At 30.8% G+C, this 22,736-nt stretch overlaps 1 protein-coding gene across 6 annotated transcripts; it reads left to right on the top strand.

Moving 5' to 3' along the window:
* The first annotated feature begins 13,563 nt into the window (after positions 1 to 13,563).
* On the top strand, positions 13,564 to 15,495 carry LOC112273963 (uncharacterized). Of its 6 annotated transcripts, none has more exons than XM_024503065.3 (6): positions 13,564 to 13,609; positions 13,889 to 14,049; positions 14,385 to 14,436; positions 14,696 to 14,769; positions 14,981 to 15,073; positions 15,191 to 15,495. In XM_024503065.3, exons 2-6 carry the CDS (start codon positions 13,928 to 13,930, stop codon positions 15,237 to 15,239), a joined length of 390 nt encoding a protein of 129 aa, XP_024358833.1. In that variant the 5' UTR covers positions 13,564 to 13,609; positions 13,889 to 13,927; the 3' UTR covers positions 15,240 to 15,495. The 6 variants fall into 6 exon arrangements, with proteins under 6 accessions (XP_024358833.1, XP_024358836.1, XP_024358834.1 ...); XM_024503068.3 differs by having other exon boundaries at positions 15,186 to 15,495; XM_024503066.3 differs by having other exon boundaries at positions 13,868 to 14,049.
* The last annotated feature ends 7,241 nt before the right edge of the window (positions 15,496 to 22,736 follow it).

The following is a 22,736-nucleotide window of genomic DNA, read 5'->3' as shown; positions in this document are numbered from 1 at the left end:
TGAAACCAATGTCTTTATTAGCCTTCTATCTATATTTATTACTTTTAAAATTCTATCAATGATTATTTAGTAGTTAGAAGAAATATGAAGAGAACTTCATATCTTTTTAATTAATTATATAAAAAATAAGATTTGTAATGGAAATAAATTGATTTTATTATTATAAAAAATAATCAAAGTAAGAAAATATAGTCTTAAATATAATTTAAAATTATAAAAATATTATATTATTTTTTAGAATTTACTTAAAATATATTTAGAATTTATTTATAGAGGTAAGAGTGAAGCCTTTTGGAACATATAGGCGTCCCTCGAAATATAGTAAATTGTTCTCGAATTCAAACTTGAAAGTATTATGAGACTTTGAAGGATTTCTTTTAATATCACAAATAAGGAAATCAGAAGACATACTTGACTGAACTTGCTTAATGAAAATTGAATCAACAGTTAGTGTTGATTTCATTGCTCAAAGATGAAGATACTCTGGCTTCAAGAGAATTATCTGTTGGTGATCAAAATTAGCATCTCCTTCCTTTAGTGGAAGATAAGATTGTCTAGAGAATGCATCTGACAAACCTTATTGTTTTTCTAGTCGATAAGTGATCTTGAATTCAAATCTTTAACAAAGACATATTCCAATGGGCTTGGCAACAATTCAAAATACGTGCTAACATAAAATATTCAAAGTTCTTATCATCTATATATATAGTGACTAGACTAGGAGCATCTTCTACATAATGGTGCCATTCTTGAAATTAATCCATGATTGCAAGAAATTCTTTATTGTGGATCTTGTAGTTATTATTGGCTACTAAAATATTTTTGGAATGAAAAACTATTGGGTGAAGTTTATTATTTATTTCCATTTGTGACAATATGACACTCAAAACAAAGTCTGATGCATCTGTTTTTATTAAAAATGGCTTAGAAAAATTGGCACAATACAAGATTGGTGCAGAAACAAAGGTTGTTTTCAAAGCTTCAAATGCTACTTTCGCTTCTTAATTCCATTGAAGTTTGTCTTTATAAGTCAAATGTGTAAGTGGAACTACAACTTGAAAAAAGTCTTTAATGAAGATCCTATAGTAGTTAGCAAATTCTAAAAAGCAATGGACATCTCTTACCATTTTTCGAATCTTTCAATCCTTAAAAGCTTGAACTTTCTTAGGATCCATCATAAGTCCATCGTTTGAAATAATATATCCTAAGAAGTCGACTTGTGTAGTATGAAATACACACTTATATATCTTTGCATAAAATCGTGCATCTCTTAGTTTTTGTAACACATGACAAACATGAAGTTCATGTTCTTTTGTATCCTTAGAATAGATTAAAATATTATCTAAGTAATAAAATCATCTAAAACTCCTAAAAGACATCATTCATTAAATGTTGGAATGGTGCTAGTACATTTGTAAGTTCAAAAGGCATAACATTATATTCAAAATGTCCATATCTTGTTCAAAATGCAGTCCTCTATTCATCTCTTTCTTTGATGCATACTAGATTATATGCTCCTTGTAGATCTATTTTTGTATAGATTTTAGCTTGATTCAATTGATCAAGGAGTTCAGATATCAAAGATAGTAGATACTTGTTCTTAATGGTGATTTTATTGAATCCTCAATAATCGATACACATCTGGAATGATCCATCTTTTTTCTTTACAAATAAAATTAGAGCTCTTGCTAGAGATTTGGAATGGCATATGAAGTTCTTAGCCAGATTCTCTTTAATATACTCCTTGAGTTCAGCCAACTCATTTTGTGATAAATTGTAGATTGGTCTAAATGGCAGTTATGCTCCTTCTTGAAGGTCAATTGAGTAATCATAAGAACAATGTTTTGGAAGAGTATTCATATTCTTCTTCTTAAATACATCTTAAAAAACTTAGTATTGGCTTGGAATGCCACTTGAAGTCTTTCCACCAGTAAAAACAAGTGTGACATAAATGACACAAGGTGATTCTTCTTTTACAATATGTAAGAAAGCTCATGCACCTATAAATACAAGTTTAATTGTACTAGACTTATGACTTTCTATGTGATTCACTATGCCTTTTCTTATACTTTCAGAAAAGTCAAGATTACAAGAAGTCCAATCTATTTTAGGGTTATATTTTTTTAGCCATGATGAATCTAAAATGATTGGATTAAAAGGAGATCTAATGATATTAAATATTACAAAACTACTATGACCATTAGTTGCTACTTCTATAGGAAAGATTTCATAACTAACATCTCTTGAAGACAATGGACGACCATTTATGACTTCTTCATGAACAAATTTAGTTTTCTTCATTAAAAATATGCTATGTCTTTTAACAAATTTTTCATGTAAAAAACATGTTGAAGCTCGTGAATCAAACAAGACAGATGCTTTGTGATCTTTAGGTCCTAAAATAATATTTATCATAAAACAAAAAGAAGGTTTTGAGGAGAGAATAATACCTTCATTATGTATTGTACAAGGTTCTAGCCGCGTGGTTTCCATTATAACTAGACAAACTCATTTTTTGACATACTATCTTTTTTGATAGCCATACTCTTCATTTTATAGTTACATAGCTTCTTTGCACAATATTGAGCAATGTACTTAGGTTCTCTATAATATAAGCACAATCCTTCCTAACAACGACGAGTCTTTTCATGCTCAATAAGAGGTTTGAAACGTACCGCATCAATTTACATATCCTCTACTTCTAAATATATGTATTGAAGAGATGTTGGTGTTGGTGTTGCCATTGAATTATAGTAACATTGAGGTCTACTTATATGGTTTTTAGATCAAAATTCAAAAAAAAAATTGTCACACTTCACAACAAAGTCAATTGTTAGAATCAATGTTTGAGGATTAGATAAGTTGAGCATTAATTTTTTTCCTCCATATTGTAATCCATAAAAAAATTGGCTAATAAATGCAATATCATTCCACTTGATATCAATTACAAGTTGTCAAAATTATGAAGCATACAATGTTACTAATCAATTGTTTTGTCGCAAAATATGGATCTTATTGGTTGCAACACGAATTGCATCATGTTTTCCATACATGGATCAAAACTCCACTAAAAAATCCTCTAGATTATCCAATATTGAATCTCTTCATTCAAAAAAACTATGATAATGATGAATCTGAAAGAAGCATACTAATAAATCTAACTTGCGATCCTGAAGTTGAATTGCTTTGGGATTGAAGTTCAATCACAAGTTTTACTTGATTGATAAATCTTTTAAAATTTGATTTAGTTCCATCAAACTTCTTGGATAGGGTAATTCTTAGTTCTCTAATACTGGAAGGGTGTTCTACCATAGAGAAAGGAACATGATTTGATATAGATATTGAAGCAGCTGCAATCATTTCTATATCTTTACTTCCTACCAATCTTGTTGTTCCTTGTGGTGGTAAATTGAGTTGATGCATTTCAAGCATTAACTCTCTCAATTGTTCTTGCATTTGTGCCATTGCACTCTTTATTTCAGCAAGTTTTATCATAATAACACTTGAAAAAGAGAAGATGTCTAATATCGCTCAAGACAAATAGAAGAGAGGACTTGAGAACAAAGAAAATACTAAGGACAATATCAGTTTAGAAGAAGGTAATCCACAACTTGTAATACACTTATGTCTTATCAACAAAAAGTGATAATCTACTCTAAATTAAGATTTGACAAAGCTCTGATATTGTAAGTTCTTTCTTGTCAATCTGTCAAGGATAAGAACTTGATAAAAAAAAATAAACAAGTGAGACTTTTTTCAAAGAAAGATGATAAAATAGAAATAACTAAATATGTATATTAAGAAAAAAAATTGAAATGGCTATTGTCAAAAGACAAGAAAACTAGAGACCCTTGAAACTAGACTAGAAACAAGAAAGGAGTTGACAAGAGTGAAGAAGGCTTCACTCTTGCCTCTATATATACTATCTATCTAGGAACTATGTGGCAACATTCTATAGGACCTCCAAAAATAAGTTCACTTTGCATAACATGTATTTTAACTTGCAAGGCAAGTTTTCTATGTAGGTGTTACATAGTTAGCTTGTTCCACAAGCTACCAACATGTGTGGCACGTGATTAACTTGTTGACCAAGTTTCTAATCTATCAATCAAGTATAAACACATGTAAAGTCAAAGCAACGTCTAGGAAGCTTCTAGGAAGAATCTCTATAAGTTATTAAAAAATTAATCTATTTTTATCTACTTCTACCTATTCATATTATTTTAGTAATAACTACAGTAAATATATGTCTGTGACAGTAGATTAGAAGAATTTAAAAAAGAAATAAAGTAAGCCAATGAGGTGTTCAAAGATGAAATGATGAACTCTATGAAGTCCATTAATAAAAAAAATCTTTCTTCATTAAAAATCAAACTCCAACTATAGAGCCTAGATACTATAAATCAAAAATTCATATGCTTAGATTATAGTATATAAATTGTAGATAAATAAACAATATGGCACAATTTTTTCTACAATTCCCTCAACAATCTATTGAAAAAAAATTGTCTCAATCATAAAAGCCTCTTCATCAATTGAAAGAAGTAAGTCTTAATTTTTCTTCAAACCAAAATAATGGTATAGTACCTTGTCTTACTTGCAAAAAGCCACATCCAGTAGGTCAATGTTGGATTGAAAATAGAGTTGTATGCTCTAATTGTCGAGGTTTTCATCCTATAGATTGTCATAGAAGATATAACCAAGTTATTCCTTCAACTTCTTTTTCAAAGAACTATAATAATCAAACTAAAGGAAATATGCAAGGAGTTAAATTTACAAATCCTATTGTTCTGAGAGGTCTATCAAAAATGTACTATGACCCTTCAAACAATGGTCAAAATCAATATATTTCAACAATAGTTTAAAATAATTACAAGACATTATAAGAATCTGTAGCATATAACAAAAACCAACAGCCACAAACTTTTCAAGATATTAGATACTGTCAAGGACAAAAACTTGATGAGGAAAAATATACACAAAAACGCTATCTCGATATAATAAGTCAAAATATAAACAAGTATGTATATTAAAAGGAAACTGGAATGGCTATTGCCACAAGACAAGAAACTAAAGACTCTTGAACCTGGACTAGGAGCAAGAAGGGAGTTGACAAGAGTGAAGAAGCCTTCACTCTTGTCTCTATATATACTATCTAACTAGAGGCTACGTGGCGACATTCTATAAGACCTCCAATATGTGTTGACTTTGTAGAATACATGCCTTGACTTACAAGGCAAGTTTTTCTACGTGTGGGCCACATAGTTAGCTTGATCTTCAAGCTAACAACATGTGTGGCACATGGCCAGTTTGTTGACCACGTTTCTAATCCAAAAAGTCAATTAAAGACACCTATGAAGTCAAAGCAGCGTCTAGGAAGTTTTTAGGAAGCTTCTATATTAAATATTATAGAATTAACTTATTTTTATCTACTTTTACTTACTTCTACTTATTTCCATATGTAATTATTAGCTTACATGATTATGGCCGTGACATTACCTCCCCTTCTAGAGACGAGTTCCACGAGGAGCGGTCATCATATGTTGAGAAAATCTATGATGCGATGAATTGTATTTGCCACATACTCTGATCTCTGTTCTCTTCGAAGATGATTGATAGGGCCTCTCAACCATCGGTAGTGTCCCATACCAGGGCGGGAAGACCACCCAGTTATTTGATCATTGTTGAGGCCTTCGTAACTTCCTTCGAATAGAATATTTGGAACACCATCAGGAGTTGTTCCTACCTCTAGCAAAATCACCAAACATCGGGAGTCCCTTCCCTAATCGTGATATCAAACGCGTTGTATCTCACCATCTATTCGAGGAAGAACATGTCATTCTTGAAGATCTTCATCTCGATTGCGTCGTCTTGAAGGTTGTGACAATCGTAATGTCTCATCCGACAGGTCAGCAAACGAAGGTTCTTGAGTTGAATCCGCTGGTTGTTGGCTCTCCATCTAATTAGCGTCACAAATGTAAAGAAGTTACAAACAAGGATAGGAAATTGAATGTTATCTTGCTTCAATCTTGTCTCTTTTATAAGAGAGATTTTCATCTTGGTTTTGATAGATGTCGTTGATGAAAAACTTTGACTTTAGCTGATGTATTTGCTAGATTCTTAGATGGCTCCCATGTGCGTTCACTAATATCATATCCGCGCCAATGAACAAGATATTCCAGCTTATTTCGGTGCCGCCTTGAGTCTAATATCTCTTCCACCTCAAATTCTTCATTATTATCTACTTCTATAGGAGGCGGTGGCATTTGTCTTCTTCCTTGTATATCCACTGTCTTATATGGTTCAAGAAGAGACACGTGGAATACAGGATGGATCTTCATTGACTCCGGTAGATGTAACCGATATGCAACTAGGTTGATCTGTTCAGGAACAGAAAAGGGACCAAGCCTACGATAGTCCAACTTGTCACAAGGTCGAGTAGTCTTGATATTGCGACAAAGTAGCCATACCTTATCATCCACATTGAGTTGTGGTTGCTCCTTACGATATAGATTTGCGTTTATCTTTTGTCGTTCTTGAGCTTCCTTCAATTGCGTCTTCATTATTGCATGTAACTCTGACAACCGATTTGCCATATCTTCTGCTGGAGGATTATCAACTTTTGAAAAATCAAAAGTATCAAGTCGTGGATGATAGCCATAATTGGTAAAAAAAGGTGTTTGTTGCGTGGAAGAATGTACCATATTATTATAAGCAAACACTGCCAATGGCAGAAGGGTTGTCCAATCATCTTGTTGGTAGTTGATAGTACACCTTAAATATTGCTCCAAGACTTGGTTTACGCGCTCTGTTTGTCCATCAGTTTGAGGATGGAAAGCCGAAGATAGCTTGATGTCCACTTTTAAAATCTTGAAAAGGATCCTCCAGAATCTTGACACAAATTGAGTTCCCCTATCGCATATGATATCTTTAGGTAATCCATGGTAGCGATAGATATTATCAATGAAAAGCTTAGCTGTTTCTTCACCTGTGATAGATTTTGTACATGGCACAAAATGTGCCATCTTGGTGAAACGATCTATTATCACAAATATAGAATCATAAGATCTTGAGCTTGGAAGATCTGTGATGAAATCCATAGAAACAGAAGACCATGGTTGTTCTGATATAGGTAATGGCTGAAGAAGTCCATAAGGTCGATGACGAGGAATTTTTGATCTTGAACAAATATCACATGATTGTACAAAGTCTTTGACTGACTTCCACATTTGTGGCCACCAAAAATCTCTTGATATGAGTTCCAAAGTCTTATTATATCCAAAGTGCCCTGCTGCTGGAAAGTCATGACGTGCTTGAAGAACACGTAAACGTGCTTCTCTTTCTGGAACATATAGGCGTCCTTCAAAATATAATAAATTATTCTTGAACTCGAACTTAGAAAGATCATGAGACTTGGAAGAATTATTCTCGATATCATGAACAAGAGGGTCTGAGGACATACTGGACTGGATTTGCTTGAGGAAAGTTGAATCAACAGTCAATGTTGATTTCATTGCTTGGAGATGAAATTGCTCCGGTTTCAAGAGGACCGTTCTTTGTTGCTCAAAAGCTGCATCTCCTTCTTTTGGTGCAAAATAAAAACGTCTAGATAGGGCATCGGACAAACCTTGTTGTTTTCCTGGCCGATAAGTGATAATGAACTCAAATCTTGACAAAGACATACTCCAACGACCTTGATGACGATTCAATACGCGTGCTGACATGAAATACTTGAGGTTCTTGTGATCTGTATACACAGTGACTGGACTAGAAGCGCCTTCTAGATAATGATGCCATTCTTGAAAGGAATCCACGATCGCAAGAAGTTCTTTATCGTAGATCTCATAATTGATCTCGGCTGCTGAGAATTTTCTTGAATGAAAAGCTATCGAATGAAGTTTGTCATCTGATCCCATTTGTGATAAAACTACACCTAAGGCAAAATCTGATGCATTTGTTTCCATAAAAAATGCCTTGGAAAAGTCAACTCGATATAAGACTGGTGCAGAGACAAACGATGTCTTCAATGCTTCAAATGCTGCTTCCGCTTCTTGATTCGATTGGAATTTATCTTTACTAGTCAAGCGTGTAAGTGGAGCTACAACTCGTGAGAAATCTTTGATGAAGATCTGATAGTAATTGGCAAATCCCAAGAAACATTGGACATCTCTTACTGTCCTTGGAATCTTCCAATCCATGATTGTTTGGACTTTCTTAGAATCCATCACGAGACCATCATTTGAAATGATGTATCCTAAAAAGTCAACTTGAGTAGTGTGAAATACACACTTTTCTATCTTGGCGTACAATCCTGCATCTCTAAGTTTTTGTAATACTTGACGAACATGTATTTCATGTTCTTCGACGTTCTTAGAATAGATCAGGATATTATCTAGATAGCAGACGACAAAATTGTCTAAGAATTCATGAAATATATCATTCATGACATGTTGAAAAGCAGTTGGTGCATTCGTGAGTCCAAAGGGCATGACATTATATTTGAAATGTCCATACCTGGTTTGAAACGCAGTCTTCCATTCATCTCGTTCTTTGATCCGTACTAGATTATATGCTCCTCTTAGATCTATTTTTGTATAGATCTTAGCTTGATTCAACAGGTCAAGGAGTCCTGATATCAAAGGTAATGGATACATGTTCTTGATTGTGATCTTGTTGAGTCCTCGATAATCAACACACATTCGTAAAGATCGATCTTTTTTCTTTACGAATAGAATTGGAGCTCCTGCTGGAGATTTTGAATGGCGTATGAAATTCTTCGCTAAATTCTCGTCAATATATGTCTTGAGTTCAGCCAACTCATCTTGCGATAAACTGTAAATTGGTCCAAATGGTGGCTGAGTTCTTTCCTTGAGGTCGATTGAACAATCATATGGACGATGCTCAGGAAGAATATCTGCATTTTTTTTCTCAAAAACGTCTTGATACTCTTGATATTGAATTGGAATGCCACTTGAAGTCTTTACGTTTTCAGAAATAGGTGCAGCATAAATAGCAAAAGTTTACCTTCTTTTGCTGCGTGTATAAATGCTTTTGCACCTATCAGTACGGGTTTTACTATACTAGACTTATAATTTTTTACTTGGTTGATAGAACTATTAATAATGCTCTAGGAAAAGTCAAGTTTATGCGAATTCCAATCTATTCAAGGGTTATATTTTTCTAGCCAGGATAAACCTAAAATAACTGGATTGGACGGGGATTTAATTATGTTAAAAACTATGTAGCTATCATGACCGTCTATTGTTACTTTTATAGGATGAGTTTCATAAGTGACATCTCCAGAAGACAAGAAACGACCATCTATGACTTCTACATGTACTGGTTTAGGTTTCTGTATAAAAGGTATTATACGACTTTTAACAAATTGTTCATCTAAAAAACATGCTGAGGCTCCCGAATCTAATAAAGCAGAGGCTTTGTAATTCTTAGGTCCTAAATATAAGTCTATTATAAAACAAGGAGAGGGTTCTGAGGAGAGGATAGGACCTTCATTAGGAATTGTATAAGGTTCCAGCTGCATGGTCCCTATTGTAGCTGGACAAATCCGTTTCTCGACATGTTGTCTTCTTTGACCGTCGTACCCCTCATTTTATAGTTGCGTCGTTTTTTTGGACAATGTTGACCAGTGTGCTTAGGTTCTCCACAATATAAACATAATCCTTCTTGACGATGACGAATCTTTTCTTGCTCAGTTAGGGGTTTAAAACATATCGCGTCAATTTGCATGTCTTCTACTTTCGAATGTACGTTTGGCAAAGATGTTGATATTGCCATTGAGTAATATCGTTGAGGTTCTCATGAATGATTCTGGAATCAAAATTCAAAAAGTCGATTATCACATTTTACCGCAAAATCGATTGCTTGACTCAAAGTTTGAGGATCAGGTAAGTTGAGCCTCAATTTCTTTACTTCGCATTGCAATCCATAAATAAATTGACTGATAAGTGCAGCATCATCTCACTTGATGTCAATTGCAAGTTGTCGAAATTGTGAAGCATACACTGTTACTGAGCGATTTTCTTGTCGCAGAATTCGGATCTTATTTGTTGCAACACGAGTTGCATCGTGTTCACCATACATAGATCGAAACTGTGCCAAAAAAGCTTCCAAATTGTACAATATTGGATTTCGTTGTTCAAGAAAAGATGAAAACCACAATAATGCAGAACCAGAAAGTAGAGTGCCAATAAACCTGACTTGTGATCGTGGAGTTGGATAGCTTTGCGGTTGAAGTTCAATTGCCAATTGTACTTGATTGATGAACCCTCGAAACTTTGATCTCGTACCATCAAATTTCTCGGGTAAGGCAATTCTTGGTTCTCTAGTGCTTATAGGGTGTTGTACAATTGGAGAAGGAACGTGATTTGTTGTAGATGTTGAAGCAGCTCCGATCATCTCTATATCCCCACTTTCTGCTATTCTTGTTCTTTCCTGTGTTGGTGAATTGAGTTGATGCATCGCAAGCATTAACTCCCTCATTTGCTCTTGCATTTGTGCCATTGCACTCTTCATTTCAACAAGCTCTGCCATAATGACACTAAGAAGAAAAATTTGTTTGATACTGCTCAAGACAAAAGAAAAGAAAGACTTGATAACAAAGAAGATACTAAGAACAATATCAGTTTAGAAGTGGATAATCCGCAAACTTCTAATACGCTTATGCCTTGTCAAGAGAAAGGGGTAATCGACTCTTACTCAAGAAAAAATAAAGCTCTGATATTGTAAGTACACTCTTGTCAATCTGTCAAGGACAAAAATTTGATGAGGAAAAATATACACAAAAAGGCTATCTCGATATAATAAGTCAAAATATAAACAAGTATGTATATTAAAAGGAAACTGGAATGGCTATTGCCACAAGACAAGAAACTAAAGACTCTTGAACCTGGACTAGGAGCAAGAAAGGAGTTGACAAGAGTGAAGAAGCCTTCACTCTTGTCTCTATATATACTATCTAACTAGAGGCTACGTGGCGATGTTCTATAGGACCTCCAATATGTGTTGACTTTGTAGAATACATGCCTTGACTTACAAGGCAAGTTTTTCTATGTGTGGGCCACATAGTTAGCTTGATCTTCAAGCTAACAACATGTGTGGCACATGGCCAACTTGTTGACCACGTTTCTAATCCAAAAAGTCAATTAAAGACACCTATGAAGTCAAAGCAGCATCTAGGAAGTTTTTAGGAAGCTTCTATATTAAATATTATAGAATTAACTTATTTTTATCTACTTTTACTTACTTCTACCTATTTCCATATGTAATTATTAGCTTACATGATTATGGCCATGACAGATACACATTAGCTCAATCTGATGTACCTTTATATCAAATTTATTATTTCTCCAATCCAACTTAATGTAATTAAATAACAAACAAATCTTCCTAGACAATGCATATTTACTTTCTTTGATTGTAACTAGAAGTATGAATGCCAAAAAATCAATAGATTTAGTACAACTTGAAGAAGATGAGGTATCTATAGATACTTTAGAAGAATCACCTAAATTTGTAGAATTGTCAAAAAATACTCAAGAAATAGCCAAAAAATTAGTAGATAAATAACCTTCTTTTGTAGTTGAATTTCATAACAAAGAATACCAATTTATAGGCAAAGAAAGACCTTAGATTTCTAGCACTTTTTTGAAATAACCAACAATCAATAAAACCTTCAATCCTACAAAATCTTATGATGTATGGCAAGATCTTTGTAGAGCTAGAGCCAACATTTCTTTTAGATAATTGATCCAAATAATACCAAGTATCAAAAAAGACCTCAAAGAAGGATTTAACTTGTAAAGAAAATGAAAGAAAATGAAAGAAATAGATAGAATTGAAATTTATGATTTGGAAGGGAATATTATCTTTGAAGAAAAAAAAAGACATTAGAGAATATAGACTTGTTGAAATAGATGTGGGATTAGTGGATAAAATAATTCCTATGATCATAGTAGATGATGGAAGTAGTATCAATATTATGCCTAAATCAACCATAAATAAATTAGATTTGAAAATCACTCTCAAAACAGTTGTGAAAGTGTCTTTTTTGTTCCTAGCTTAATATCTTAGTAATTTTTTAAAAAAATTCTACCATAACTATTAGATTATAGTATCTATTTTATAAATATTCTATATGGCATCTTTAAGTGGCTTTCTAATCTTTTTAAGTGAAATAAGAATGTATTGAGTTTTCTTGCTTTGAAGTTCATGTCTTTAATAAAATCCTCAACAATCCTAAATTTTAAATATCTAAGATCTTAATCTAATAAAATTCTTGTATTCTTTACTCTTATCATTTAATTGACTTAAATTTATAAATTATAATTAAAATAAGGATAATAAGAAATTCAAAATAATACACTCAAAATTTTTTTATAAAATCCACAAATTATTTAAATATGTAAACGTCTTTTATTTTTCAAAATATAAAACCTCTATACACATCTTTCATTTTGAAAAGCTTTTGAAAACTTAATATGCATTCAAATCACTTGAAAACAATGCTAGAGCAACCTTCTTGAATTTTTTTCCGAAATTCCCACTTTTAAATCTACCAAAGAACTTTAGTTGCCATTGATATGTGATTTTGTATCTTTGGATTTAATTTCAACTCTAGTTCACAACTAGTCTTCTTTAGGTATGAATTTTTAGTTTTATAAGATATGTTTTGCTACAAATTTTCGTCTAAAGATGCCTATATTATTTAATTTATGAATGTATTTTTTTTTCTTAATTATGGTTGTACAAAATTAATAGAAGTCTTTTTTACAAAATGCACCATTAATACTTGAAGCTTTTACTACCTGTTTATCTTTTACTCAAATTTTGCTACTACATTTTTCAACTAGGTTCTTCTATATTAAAACCCATATTTGTATCTTTAACCAAATATTCATGTTACAACACGAAACCACCTTGTAATGTCTCACATGCTTCCATGCCTACATTGCCACATTCTCTCTTGCTTTCCTCTCCTCCTCCTCCCTCCACTGCTCTTCTAATTTCTCTATGTTTCCAATGATTTTTGTAATGGCTAGGATTAAATCTTGAGATTTGATGGATGAGATGTCTCAAGCTACTCAAGTGAGTTGACAGATTTAAAAGACATATAGTGATGAAGCTATACATCTTGCACCCTATCCATTTTAAACAAAAATCTGTCAAAAAAAACATATAAAATGTATTTAAGACTGTTTAAAATATAAACATTTGAAACAAATAGATCCCTAGTAAGATTGTGAACTTAATCATTTTATATCTTACTATGTTCTAATGTAAGATTATAAAGTAAACATTGGATAAAGATGGATGACATAGTGCATTGTAGAACATTTCCAAACCACATGCTCACACCTTCGTCAGACTTTCCGACAACTGACGTTCTCAAGGACTCCCCACTTGGAACTCATTTATTATACAAAAATTGAAGGCCTTGGCTCACAGCGAGACAACAACGCAAGTATCATCTAACATATTCATTCATCTTTCCTCTTCTAGTTGACATGAAACGGACCACACTCGCGCAGCTGCGAGGTTTACTTTGTCCGCGTCTGTGAAATTGGAGCTGCACTGACTGACGAAATCGTTTGTGGGTGCCTCCGATTACACCCGTCCTGATGTTTTAGTGTGCATTAGAGGGAATCAAAAACCTAAATTCGAAACAAATTTGAGATGAAAATGGTTTTCAATGAGCTGCAAGGCTGTAGTCAATGCGAGTTTTGAAACACTCTAGCGTTTTGTCTGTGGACTTGACGGTGCAGAGGATTTTGTTGTGTAGCACGCCCTCCGAGTCGCAGGAGCGGTGATGCTTGATGTTTTGACCTGGTAAAGGTGTTTACTGTCGCAGTGTTTTTTTCCTGCTGTGAAGGACGGGCGGGGAACTTGTGTAAGCGGAGAGTAATCGACAATGGCGACATCTGTGGTGGCTGGGAGGTTCATTTTTTTGGTTCTGGGATTCGCAACGGCTTGCACGGTGCTCTACACCTGCGTCACAGACGGCTCTCCGTTTCGAATGGAGCTGCTAACCCCGTATTTTACTCTCCTTCTCCTCATCGTATTCTTCATCCTGCTATGTGGACGGAGTTGTGTCATAATTGCTTTGGTTCTGGACTTTGGTTGGGGACGTTCTTGGTGTCGTCGAATTCAGATTCGATGGGTAGTTTGAATTGCGATGTACAATTCGTGGTTACTGAAATTGGAGACTTAGTCGGGGTAAGGTCTTTCTGTTCAAATAGTACATAGAAATGGATAATGGTTATCAATGGCAAACTTGTATTTGGGTATGAAAATCTGGTTGACCGGCTACAACCTTCTGGATTGCAATCTTTTGGAGTTTTCCGCTGAAATCACAACGGACTTGACAGATGGATGAGCGCCACATTAATCGATTTTTATGTCAACGTTATCCCCATCGCGGTGAGCTTGCAGCATGAGCTTGATTGATTCCCACTTAAGCATACATGTTGGGAGGAAGCTCTGCTAAGCCTTTTGTAAAATGCTTGTTAAGGGCTTCCTGAACTTGTTTTTTTAAATATATATGCCAAATATCGCATCATGTCATCTGAGTGCTGTTATTTGTAAAATGACTGGATTTTCTTATGACATAGTTTTCATCGTTAGAACGTTTGGCGTCAGGCTTCTCTTCTCACTGACGTACTGTCTCAACGTGATGCAGGCGTGGGTCTGGTACAAAGAATCGAACTTAGGAAGCCGGGTAACGTGGACTGTTCTCCTTATTTGCTTTGGCAGGTAAGTTTGCGTCTTTGAATGTGGAGCTGTTGAACACACATCCATCTAACTCATGAACCTTCATTTTATTGTGAAATTAATGGATAACTTAAGACGAAACGAAAACTTTCAAATTGCACATGAGTCTTCTGGCACCATCAGCGACGTAATGTGCAGTATTAGGGTTGCAATGACACAATCTGAAAGGCTCCATTCTATGCTTTGTGTACAGCATAACAACTTGCTGGTACATTGCTATTGAGTTCTTCAAGATGTCTCCAGACGACCCTGCTTATTATGTGTTGCTGAAAGATCGCACCATCAGGCAAGGCTCATTCCATCGTTCATGAATCTTGCGTGTTCCTGCTCACCAATTGCTTAGAAACTGGAATGTCAACGGTAATAAAACAAAGTACTGAGATCTGATCTTGTGACAGAAAAGGTGGGAGGGTAGCTGCGAACTAGACGGTCACATGCCAAGCAATTATTGATCAATAGCTTGAGCACCAAGGTCAGCCATCAGAGAAGAGCTGATATCTGAAATGTATGTTTAGTGGGTTAATGGCTTCTACATCTTGCCTGAAGAATGGGCAGTCACTGAAGTTTTTTGAAGTGGGAAACAAGATTTAGATTGTGCTTGATAGCCTTGCAGGATCGATTGATCCGATTTCTGTTGGCTATGATTTTCTGAGAGCCAGAAGCTTGTAATGTTCCTCACTTGAAATCCAACATTATAAGTTTATCACATCTATAGTCTGTTACACGTGTTTTTGTTCACTGTTAACGTAGTTTGTATTGGATCTCTTGGGAGAAATATGCCACACATTTTGCACTGATTCAGGGGCATTAAAAAAAATCACAAAATCAAGGAATTTTACACCTTTGAAATTTTCATGTTGTATCCTTACAAAATGAAGGAGACTATCTGCTTGATTAATTTTACAAGCAAGGAGAGAAAGCAAAAGATGCCATCTTTGTAGCAAGTCATTGCTTGCATTTTATACAACTATTTCATTATAAGAAATACACTTCTAGTTGAGTTTGTCTAAAAAAAGGGTCAAAAAGTGGGCATTATACAAATATAACAATATTTATTATTGGATATGCTTCAATTTTAATACAAATATCCATCAATACAATTATATATAATAATTCAACTATCTTTTGTAGCAAAGACAAAAAATAATTATGGTACAAATTATTTTGTAATAATGCTAAAATATTTAGAGATTTAAATAATATAATTTTATAATTTTATATGACTTATAATAAGAATATATAATATTTTCAATAATTTCAACAAAATTGTAAAGATTCTTAAATGAAAAATTTTAGCTTATTCATTTTTTAGTTATAATAATAGAAAAAATCCTATATTACATATCTTAATATATGATATATAGATACATATAATTAATTCTATAACTACATATTATTTCAAAAAAGAGAAATTTTTATTTAAAAGAATTTATTTCAATATTATATTATAAATACTTCTACTACATATTTCATCACATATATTTGATAGTAGATTTAATAGAATTTCTAATGACAAGAATTATTCCAATTTATCCTTGCAATGCCTCTTTTGTCATATTTATTATTTTTGTTCAATTTCAACTACATGTTGCAAAGCTAGTTTTTGTATCTCCATAGTTTCATTATATTTTTTTTATACTTCAACTCTATAAGCATCTTATAGCAAGCATTGGCTCTATTTTTAACTTCTATTATTGTTTAGACAATCTTCTTGTAATTTTGTTTTATGTTAAGAAAACAAAAAAAATAGTAGCTTTATTAATGGCATTGATAAAGCTATGCCTTTTTCAATACTTCTATTAAATTTTAGTTTGTTTATATTAGATGTCTGAAATTATAATTTTAAATTAAATTTTTAAATTAAATTCAAATCATTATCATAATATATTGAAAATTTATTCTTAAAGAATTTCAAAAAAATACCAAGAAATATTATGCATATTACAATCTAAATTTTATATGTCTATAATATTGGCATTATTCATCCAACATTCATCAATCTAAGGTTAGGATTTGTTGACGGTATTGTCATCCATCTATTAATTAGGATTTTATCTAGTTGTTAGGATTTCATTATTTTTGAATAGATAAACATATCTATTTTCTATATCATCTAGTTTACACCTATTTTAGATGAATGAATCCTTTATTTTACATTAATAAAATATATACAATACTTGAGAGTGTACAGATTGAATATTAATATGGTATTAGAGCTAGACTTTTGAAGAAATATTATAAAATTGTTTATTTTTTGAATAGGTAGAGTTGTTCAAATAGAGAAAGTTTGTTCTCTCTAGTATTGTCCTTGTGCACACTATGTATAATATAGAATTATAGACACACTTGTGAGAGAAGTCAATGATTCTATGAAGTCCAAAAAAAAAAAAAAAAAAAAAAAAAAAAAATCTAACTACATGCTATGGAGCTATAGAATTCAAATGCAAGAAACTTTGTGAAAATTGATTGAAATATCTCCATCTATTCATATCAATAGTGAAGAATCCACAAGTCCATGTGCTAACAAGGTTGCACATCCAAACTCCACTATAATAAGACAAGATCAGACCAACACAAACCCAATAGTCTCTATTATTCAAGATCATATTAGAGATTGTTGTATCATTACCTCTACAATACAAGAAGCCATTATTTCATATGATATTGGTATTTTTAAACTTCAAGTTATTTAAAAATATTTCCAAATGTTGTATGATGTACAAAACACAAACACATAGCTTGCTTTGACAAAAAAGTTGTATACACTTTGTTTACTAAAAAAAAAAAAAAAAAAAAAAAAAAATTACAAGAAATTCATTTGTTACTTATCTAGTTAGCTAAGATAAGTGTTGCCATATGTAATAAAGATATTATTGCTTTAATTCTAAACAATCTACCAAAAAGTTAGTCTATCTTCAAGCAAAGTCAAAAAGAAAGATTTAAATCACCTACTTTTTTCAAATTAGAAGGATTATTATTAATAGAAGTTTTTTATCAACTTTAAATTACTAAAGATAATGAAGAGGAGGTATTATACAAAAAAACATAAATTTTTATAACTTTGGACCTAAAAAACAAATCCATTATTAACATTTTAGAAGACACTCTTTTGAACATCATCAAAAAAGAAGATACAATCATCAACTATCTATAATAAACAACAATGCAATTAAATTAAAACAGGGATTAAAATAATACATCACTTTCTACAAATATAGCAAACTAGTTTATTTTTCCCGAGAATGTGATGTCAAGAACTTAAAAAATCAAATTAAACAACTACAATTACAACTATCAAGAATGAAAGAAAGAAAAAAAAAAAAAAAAAAAAAAAAAAACAACCATACCGACGTAGTAAAAGATAATGATGAAGTAGACTATTTAATGGATCTTTCAATTGAAGCTACAATAAATGTATATTTTAATGCATTTGATTCTGAAAACAGATGGTTCTTAGACTCTAGAACAAGTTCATACGTAACTAGAAATGAAAAGTTGCTATTATAAATAGAAGAATTAAATATTTTTAATATTAAAATTTGTAGAAGAACAAACCTTCTTGTACTTGAATATAGAAATATATCTCTTGAAAATTTATCTAGAAATATAAATATAAAAATTTTCTTTATATTCTTAGTGTTAAAACAAATTTATTATGAGTTGGAAATTTTACAAATTTAGGACTCATTATTTTATTCAATTCCACATCTTGTTATATATTTGATAAAAAAAATCCAAAGATTATATAAATATAAGTTATTTGAGAAAAAAATAAACTTTACTATATCAAAAAAAAACAAAACAAAACAAAACAAAACAAAACACAAAACACAAAACACAAAACAAAACAAAACAAAAAACAAAAATCTTATTTTTGGCTACTTCATTGCCAAAAGAAGATAATATTCCAAGCATCAACAAAACAACAAATAAGATACATGGACCAAAAATACTTTATGTTGCTAAAAATATTATTTGACTTTGAGATAAGAGGTTTGGTTATTTTAAATTTATGAAATTCTATTACATATTTAACAAAGGACTAATTGGTAGGATATCACAACCATTCTTATGGAAAGAAGTTTTTGAAAGTTATATATATATATATATATATATATGGAAAATTATATAGGAAATATATTCCTAAGAAAAGAAGTCTGTTTATAATAAGATAGTTGGAAATAGTTCATTTTGATTTATATAGTTCTTTATTGATTTTGTCAAGAATAACAACAAATTTATCTTAACATTCATTGATGATTACAAATAAAGGACTTGGTAATATTTTTTATAAGATAAGTAAAGAAATATTTGACAAGTTCAAAAAAAATTAAATTTAGTAAAAAACTGAATGTTTAAGAATAGATTGTGGAGGTAAATATCTATCCAAATTTTAAAGTTATTGCAAATAAGAAAGGATTAAAAAAGAACTTACTTCAACATACTGTCCTCAACAAAATAGCCTAATAGGATAAACAATAAGTCTAAATTAGAAGAAATAAGAAGTGTTATTATAAAAAAAAAAGCACCTAAATATCTACAGGAAGAATCTGCAAAAACTGTGAATTATATACACAATAGATTCTTAGCAAAAGCTTTAAGATGTTTAATTCTAGATAAAGCATTTATTTGACACAAATCTGACTTATTTTACTATCAAATTTTTAATTGTGTGGCACATTGTCATATATTCTTAATTTACAAAAAAATAAGTTAGATTCAAAAGATTTATTTACATTATTCATAGGCTATGACAAAAACATCCAAACATATTGCTACTATGACCCTTCAATTAAATGATAATTATTTCCAGATATGTTATCTTTAACAAAGAAAAATTCAATCCAAAACTTATTTTGTCCTTGAATCCATTATTAAAAAGAAGCTTTGATTTATTCATTAATCAAAACATAGTATCTAATAAAATAGTAAAAAAATCTAATCCGCCTTCTATTAAACAGATAACAACAACACCAACAAAAAATGTGTAAGGGAATGAATTTATGACAAGCATTTTCAACATCAAGAATAATAGATTAAAATTGTATTAATGAACATAGTCTTGATTCTTTTTTCAAAATTTTCCTTATTGTTTGTAAATCCATGAGAGCTAAAAAATAAATTATTAATTTAGAAAATTATTATATTTATGTCTTAATTAAAGATTATTACTTATATCAATTGAATTTGAAAAGTCTCAATGCTTATTCTACAAAAAATGAAGAAGTTAATTGATAAGGTGAAAACATTGACTTTATACAAACTTATAATTATCTAAGTTAGAAAAAATTAATAGAAGAGTGTATATATTCTATTTTAAGTAATAATACTTGGATATTAGAAGAATTATCTGAAAAAAAGCGTTCCATAGTATCAAAGTAGATATTCAAATTAAAACCTAGAATCAACAAACAACCAAACAGGAAGAAGGCAAGATTAATTACAAGAGGATTCAAACAAAGAAGAGGCATAGACTTTATTGAGACTTTTTTTCTCATTATTGGATGGTCTATAATTAAAAATAATTTGGATCTTATGTAGTATCTATGGTCTATGACAATGCTACTTATTATTTGTATGAATTAGTTCGAACCACTATTAAGATCCAATAGCAAGAAAGAGATTAAAGGTTTTAAACAAAGAAATGTAAGATTCAACAAAGAAGATTTTATTGGCTCTTTATAACATCAGGAAGAAGAATAAAGAAATGAAGAATTTAAAAAATAATCTTTAATAAAATTTAAATAAAAAATATTAATGGTACATACCAAAAAATATGCAAGATTAGAAGTAGTGAGTGTTATACCAAAATTTCATATAATATTTAAAAATTAACTAAAGACTATAAATACATTGGTTTCTTGGTTTATATTTTATTTATTAAATGAAGTGCTTAAGAGAGAATTTGGTTTTAAAAGTAGCTAACTAATTAAAAAATAGATTAGAATAAAGATTAATGATAGTATATTTAGTAAATATATAAATAGATATATAAATTCTATTAGAACAAAATATCATAGTTTTTATTAAAAAATAAGATTTATAGAAGGAAATTAGGATTTAAGATAACTAATTATTAGAGTATTTACTTAAAATAAAACTTTGTAGATAATTTTTTAATAATCTTATAAATATGTGTAAAAAATTTGGTAGAAAAATAAATTATAATTTGTGAAAAATAGAGATTTAAAAAATATGAAGAAGTTAAGAATGAAGCTTATAGAAAGAAGATTTGAGGGTTTTGACATCAAATGGTGACTTGGAGCTTGTAGTGATGAATGGATGATAATGTGCTTGGATAGTACCTAAGGGATCTTAGATTTGAACCTCCATATTGGTACATAAAATGTATATATATATATATATATATATTCTTTGAAATCTTTAATTAATTTATTTAGCATATTTAGAGAATTGGCTTCAAAAGACTTGCATAAAGAGATTATGTTAGATAATAAAGGCACTTGTTGTACTTGTTGCATGGATGGAAGCAAAAAATCTCTTTTAATAGTAGCATGATGTGTGACATCCATATCTTTTATATATTTGTCTTCCTAATAAATTGGTATATACCCTCCTTAAAAAAAGCTACAAGTTGATAGTCGCTTAAGTGTGATCACATCAATCCTTTAGAATCCTTAAACTTACATTTTTTTTTAATAAATAAAATCTTGAATAAATTAAAATTTAAGATTTAAGATTTAGAAATAAGATTTAGAATTTAGGATTAATGATTTGAAATAAGTGTAAGTTTTAGGGTATTAAAAAAGTAGCAACTTTCTTTAGAGATGGATATAAAGGCTCTCAAAAAAGGTTTTATTTTCTCATTGTGAGCTTCAAGTGATAGTTTTTTAATCAATTCAAACATTTGTCATAAGCAATCTCATTTTTAAATACAGTGCATTAAGTCTTAATTATTTTAAAACCCTTCATTTTCAAAACTATAGGCATCAAATCTAGACTCTTATCATACATGGAAAAAATACATTTTATAAGCTTACTTTCTTTCCCTATAGTTAGCATTTTTGAATGATTGCATTCTATAATACTACTCTTTAAAAGTTGTTTATAGAATATCATATATATATATATATATATATATATATATTTTAATGCTTCTACACTCTTCATACTTTATTAATGCTAATCTTATTTGTTCATTATCCATGAATAATTTCTTCTTACATTGACAATGTTGCTCAAGAATTGCCTTGATGGTAGTAGTTGCAAATATTGATGGCTAATATATTCTAATGTAAATTAAATGCTTGGGATGTATTCCATATCATGGTTATTTAAGAGATACATCTTGTTCTCCATATTCATCTTTATCATGTCAACAATTCTATCTAAGTTGCCCCTCTCTACCTCAATGGTCTTTTCTTCATCCTACCTTAACCATAGTACCTTGGCCTCTTTAACCAACCCTGCCACCCCTAAAAATTCTCTATGTCTACAAATATAAAATTTCAAATATTTAATAATTATCAACTTGAGTCCTAATAAGAGAGTTTGCATTATTTATACTACTATATTGATTATGTTCACTAGTATCAAAATTAATTTGTAGTAGTTCACTCTAACTTAACAATTCCTTATTTACTTCTACCATACTGTTGATTTCAACTTGTATACACTATAAACTCTAAATTATGATTATCAATATATTGCTTAAGATTTTAAATATATATTTAAAAAATCATTCATTAGTTAAGTAAAATAATAATAAAAAATAATAAGTTAATATTTTATTTTAAATTTTAATAATTAAATTAAAATTAACAACAAAATTAATAAAAAAATTGAAATAATTTTCTTAAAAATATTCAACCATGTTAAAATTAACAAATGTAGAGAAGCACCTCTGCAACCTTGATTTTATATACAACTAGAGCTTTTAACATTTTTATCATGTCGCCTATGAAATTCCAAAGTTTAGAAGAACAAGG

Source organism: Physcomitrium patens, chromosome 21 (assembly GCF_059467195.1).
Source record: "Physcomitrium patens ecotype Gransden chromosome 21, ASM5946719v1, whole genome shotgun sequence".
NCBI classification, from domain to species: Eukaryota; Viridiplantae; Streptophyta; class Bryopsida; order Funariales; family Funariaceae; genus Physcomitrium; species Physcomitrium patens.
This window is presented reverse-complemented; position numbering and strand designations above follow the sequence as displayed.

Excerpts from the sequence above, each read along its gene's own strand:
- LOC112273963 (XM_024503065.3), top strand. The coding sequence starts at position 13,928 with ATGGCGACATCTGTGGTGGCTGGGAGGTTCATTTTTTTGGTTCTGGGA. Across the intron at positions 14,437-14,695 it reads TCAACGTTATCCCCATCGCG|GCGTGGGTCTGGTACAAAGA; the intron begins GTGAGCTTGCAG and ends AACGTGATGCAG. Across the intron at positions 14,770-14,980 it reads CTCCTTATTTGCTTTGGCAG|CATAACAACTTGCTGGTACA; the intron begins GTAAGTTTGCGT and ends CTTTGTGTACAG.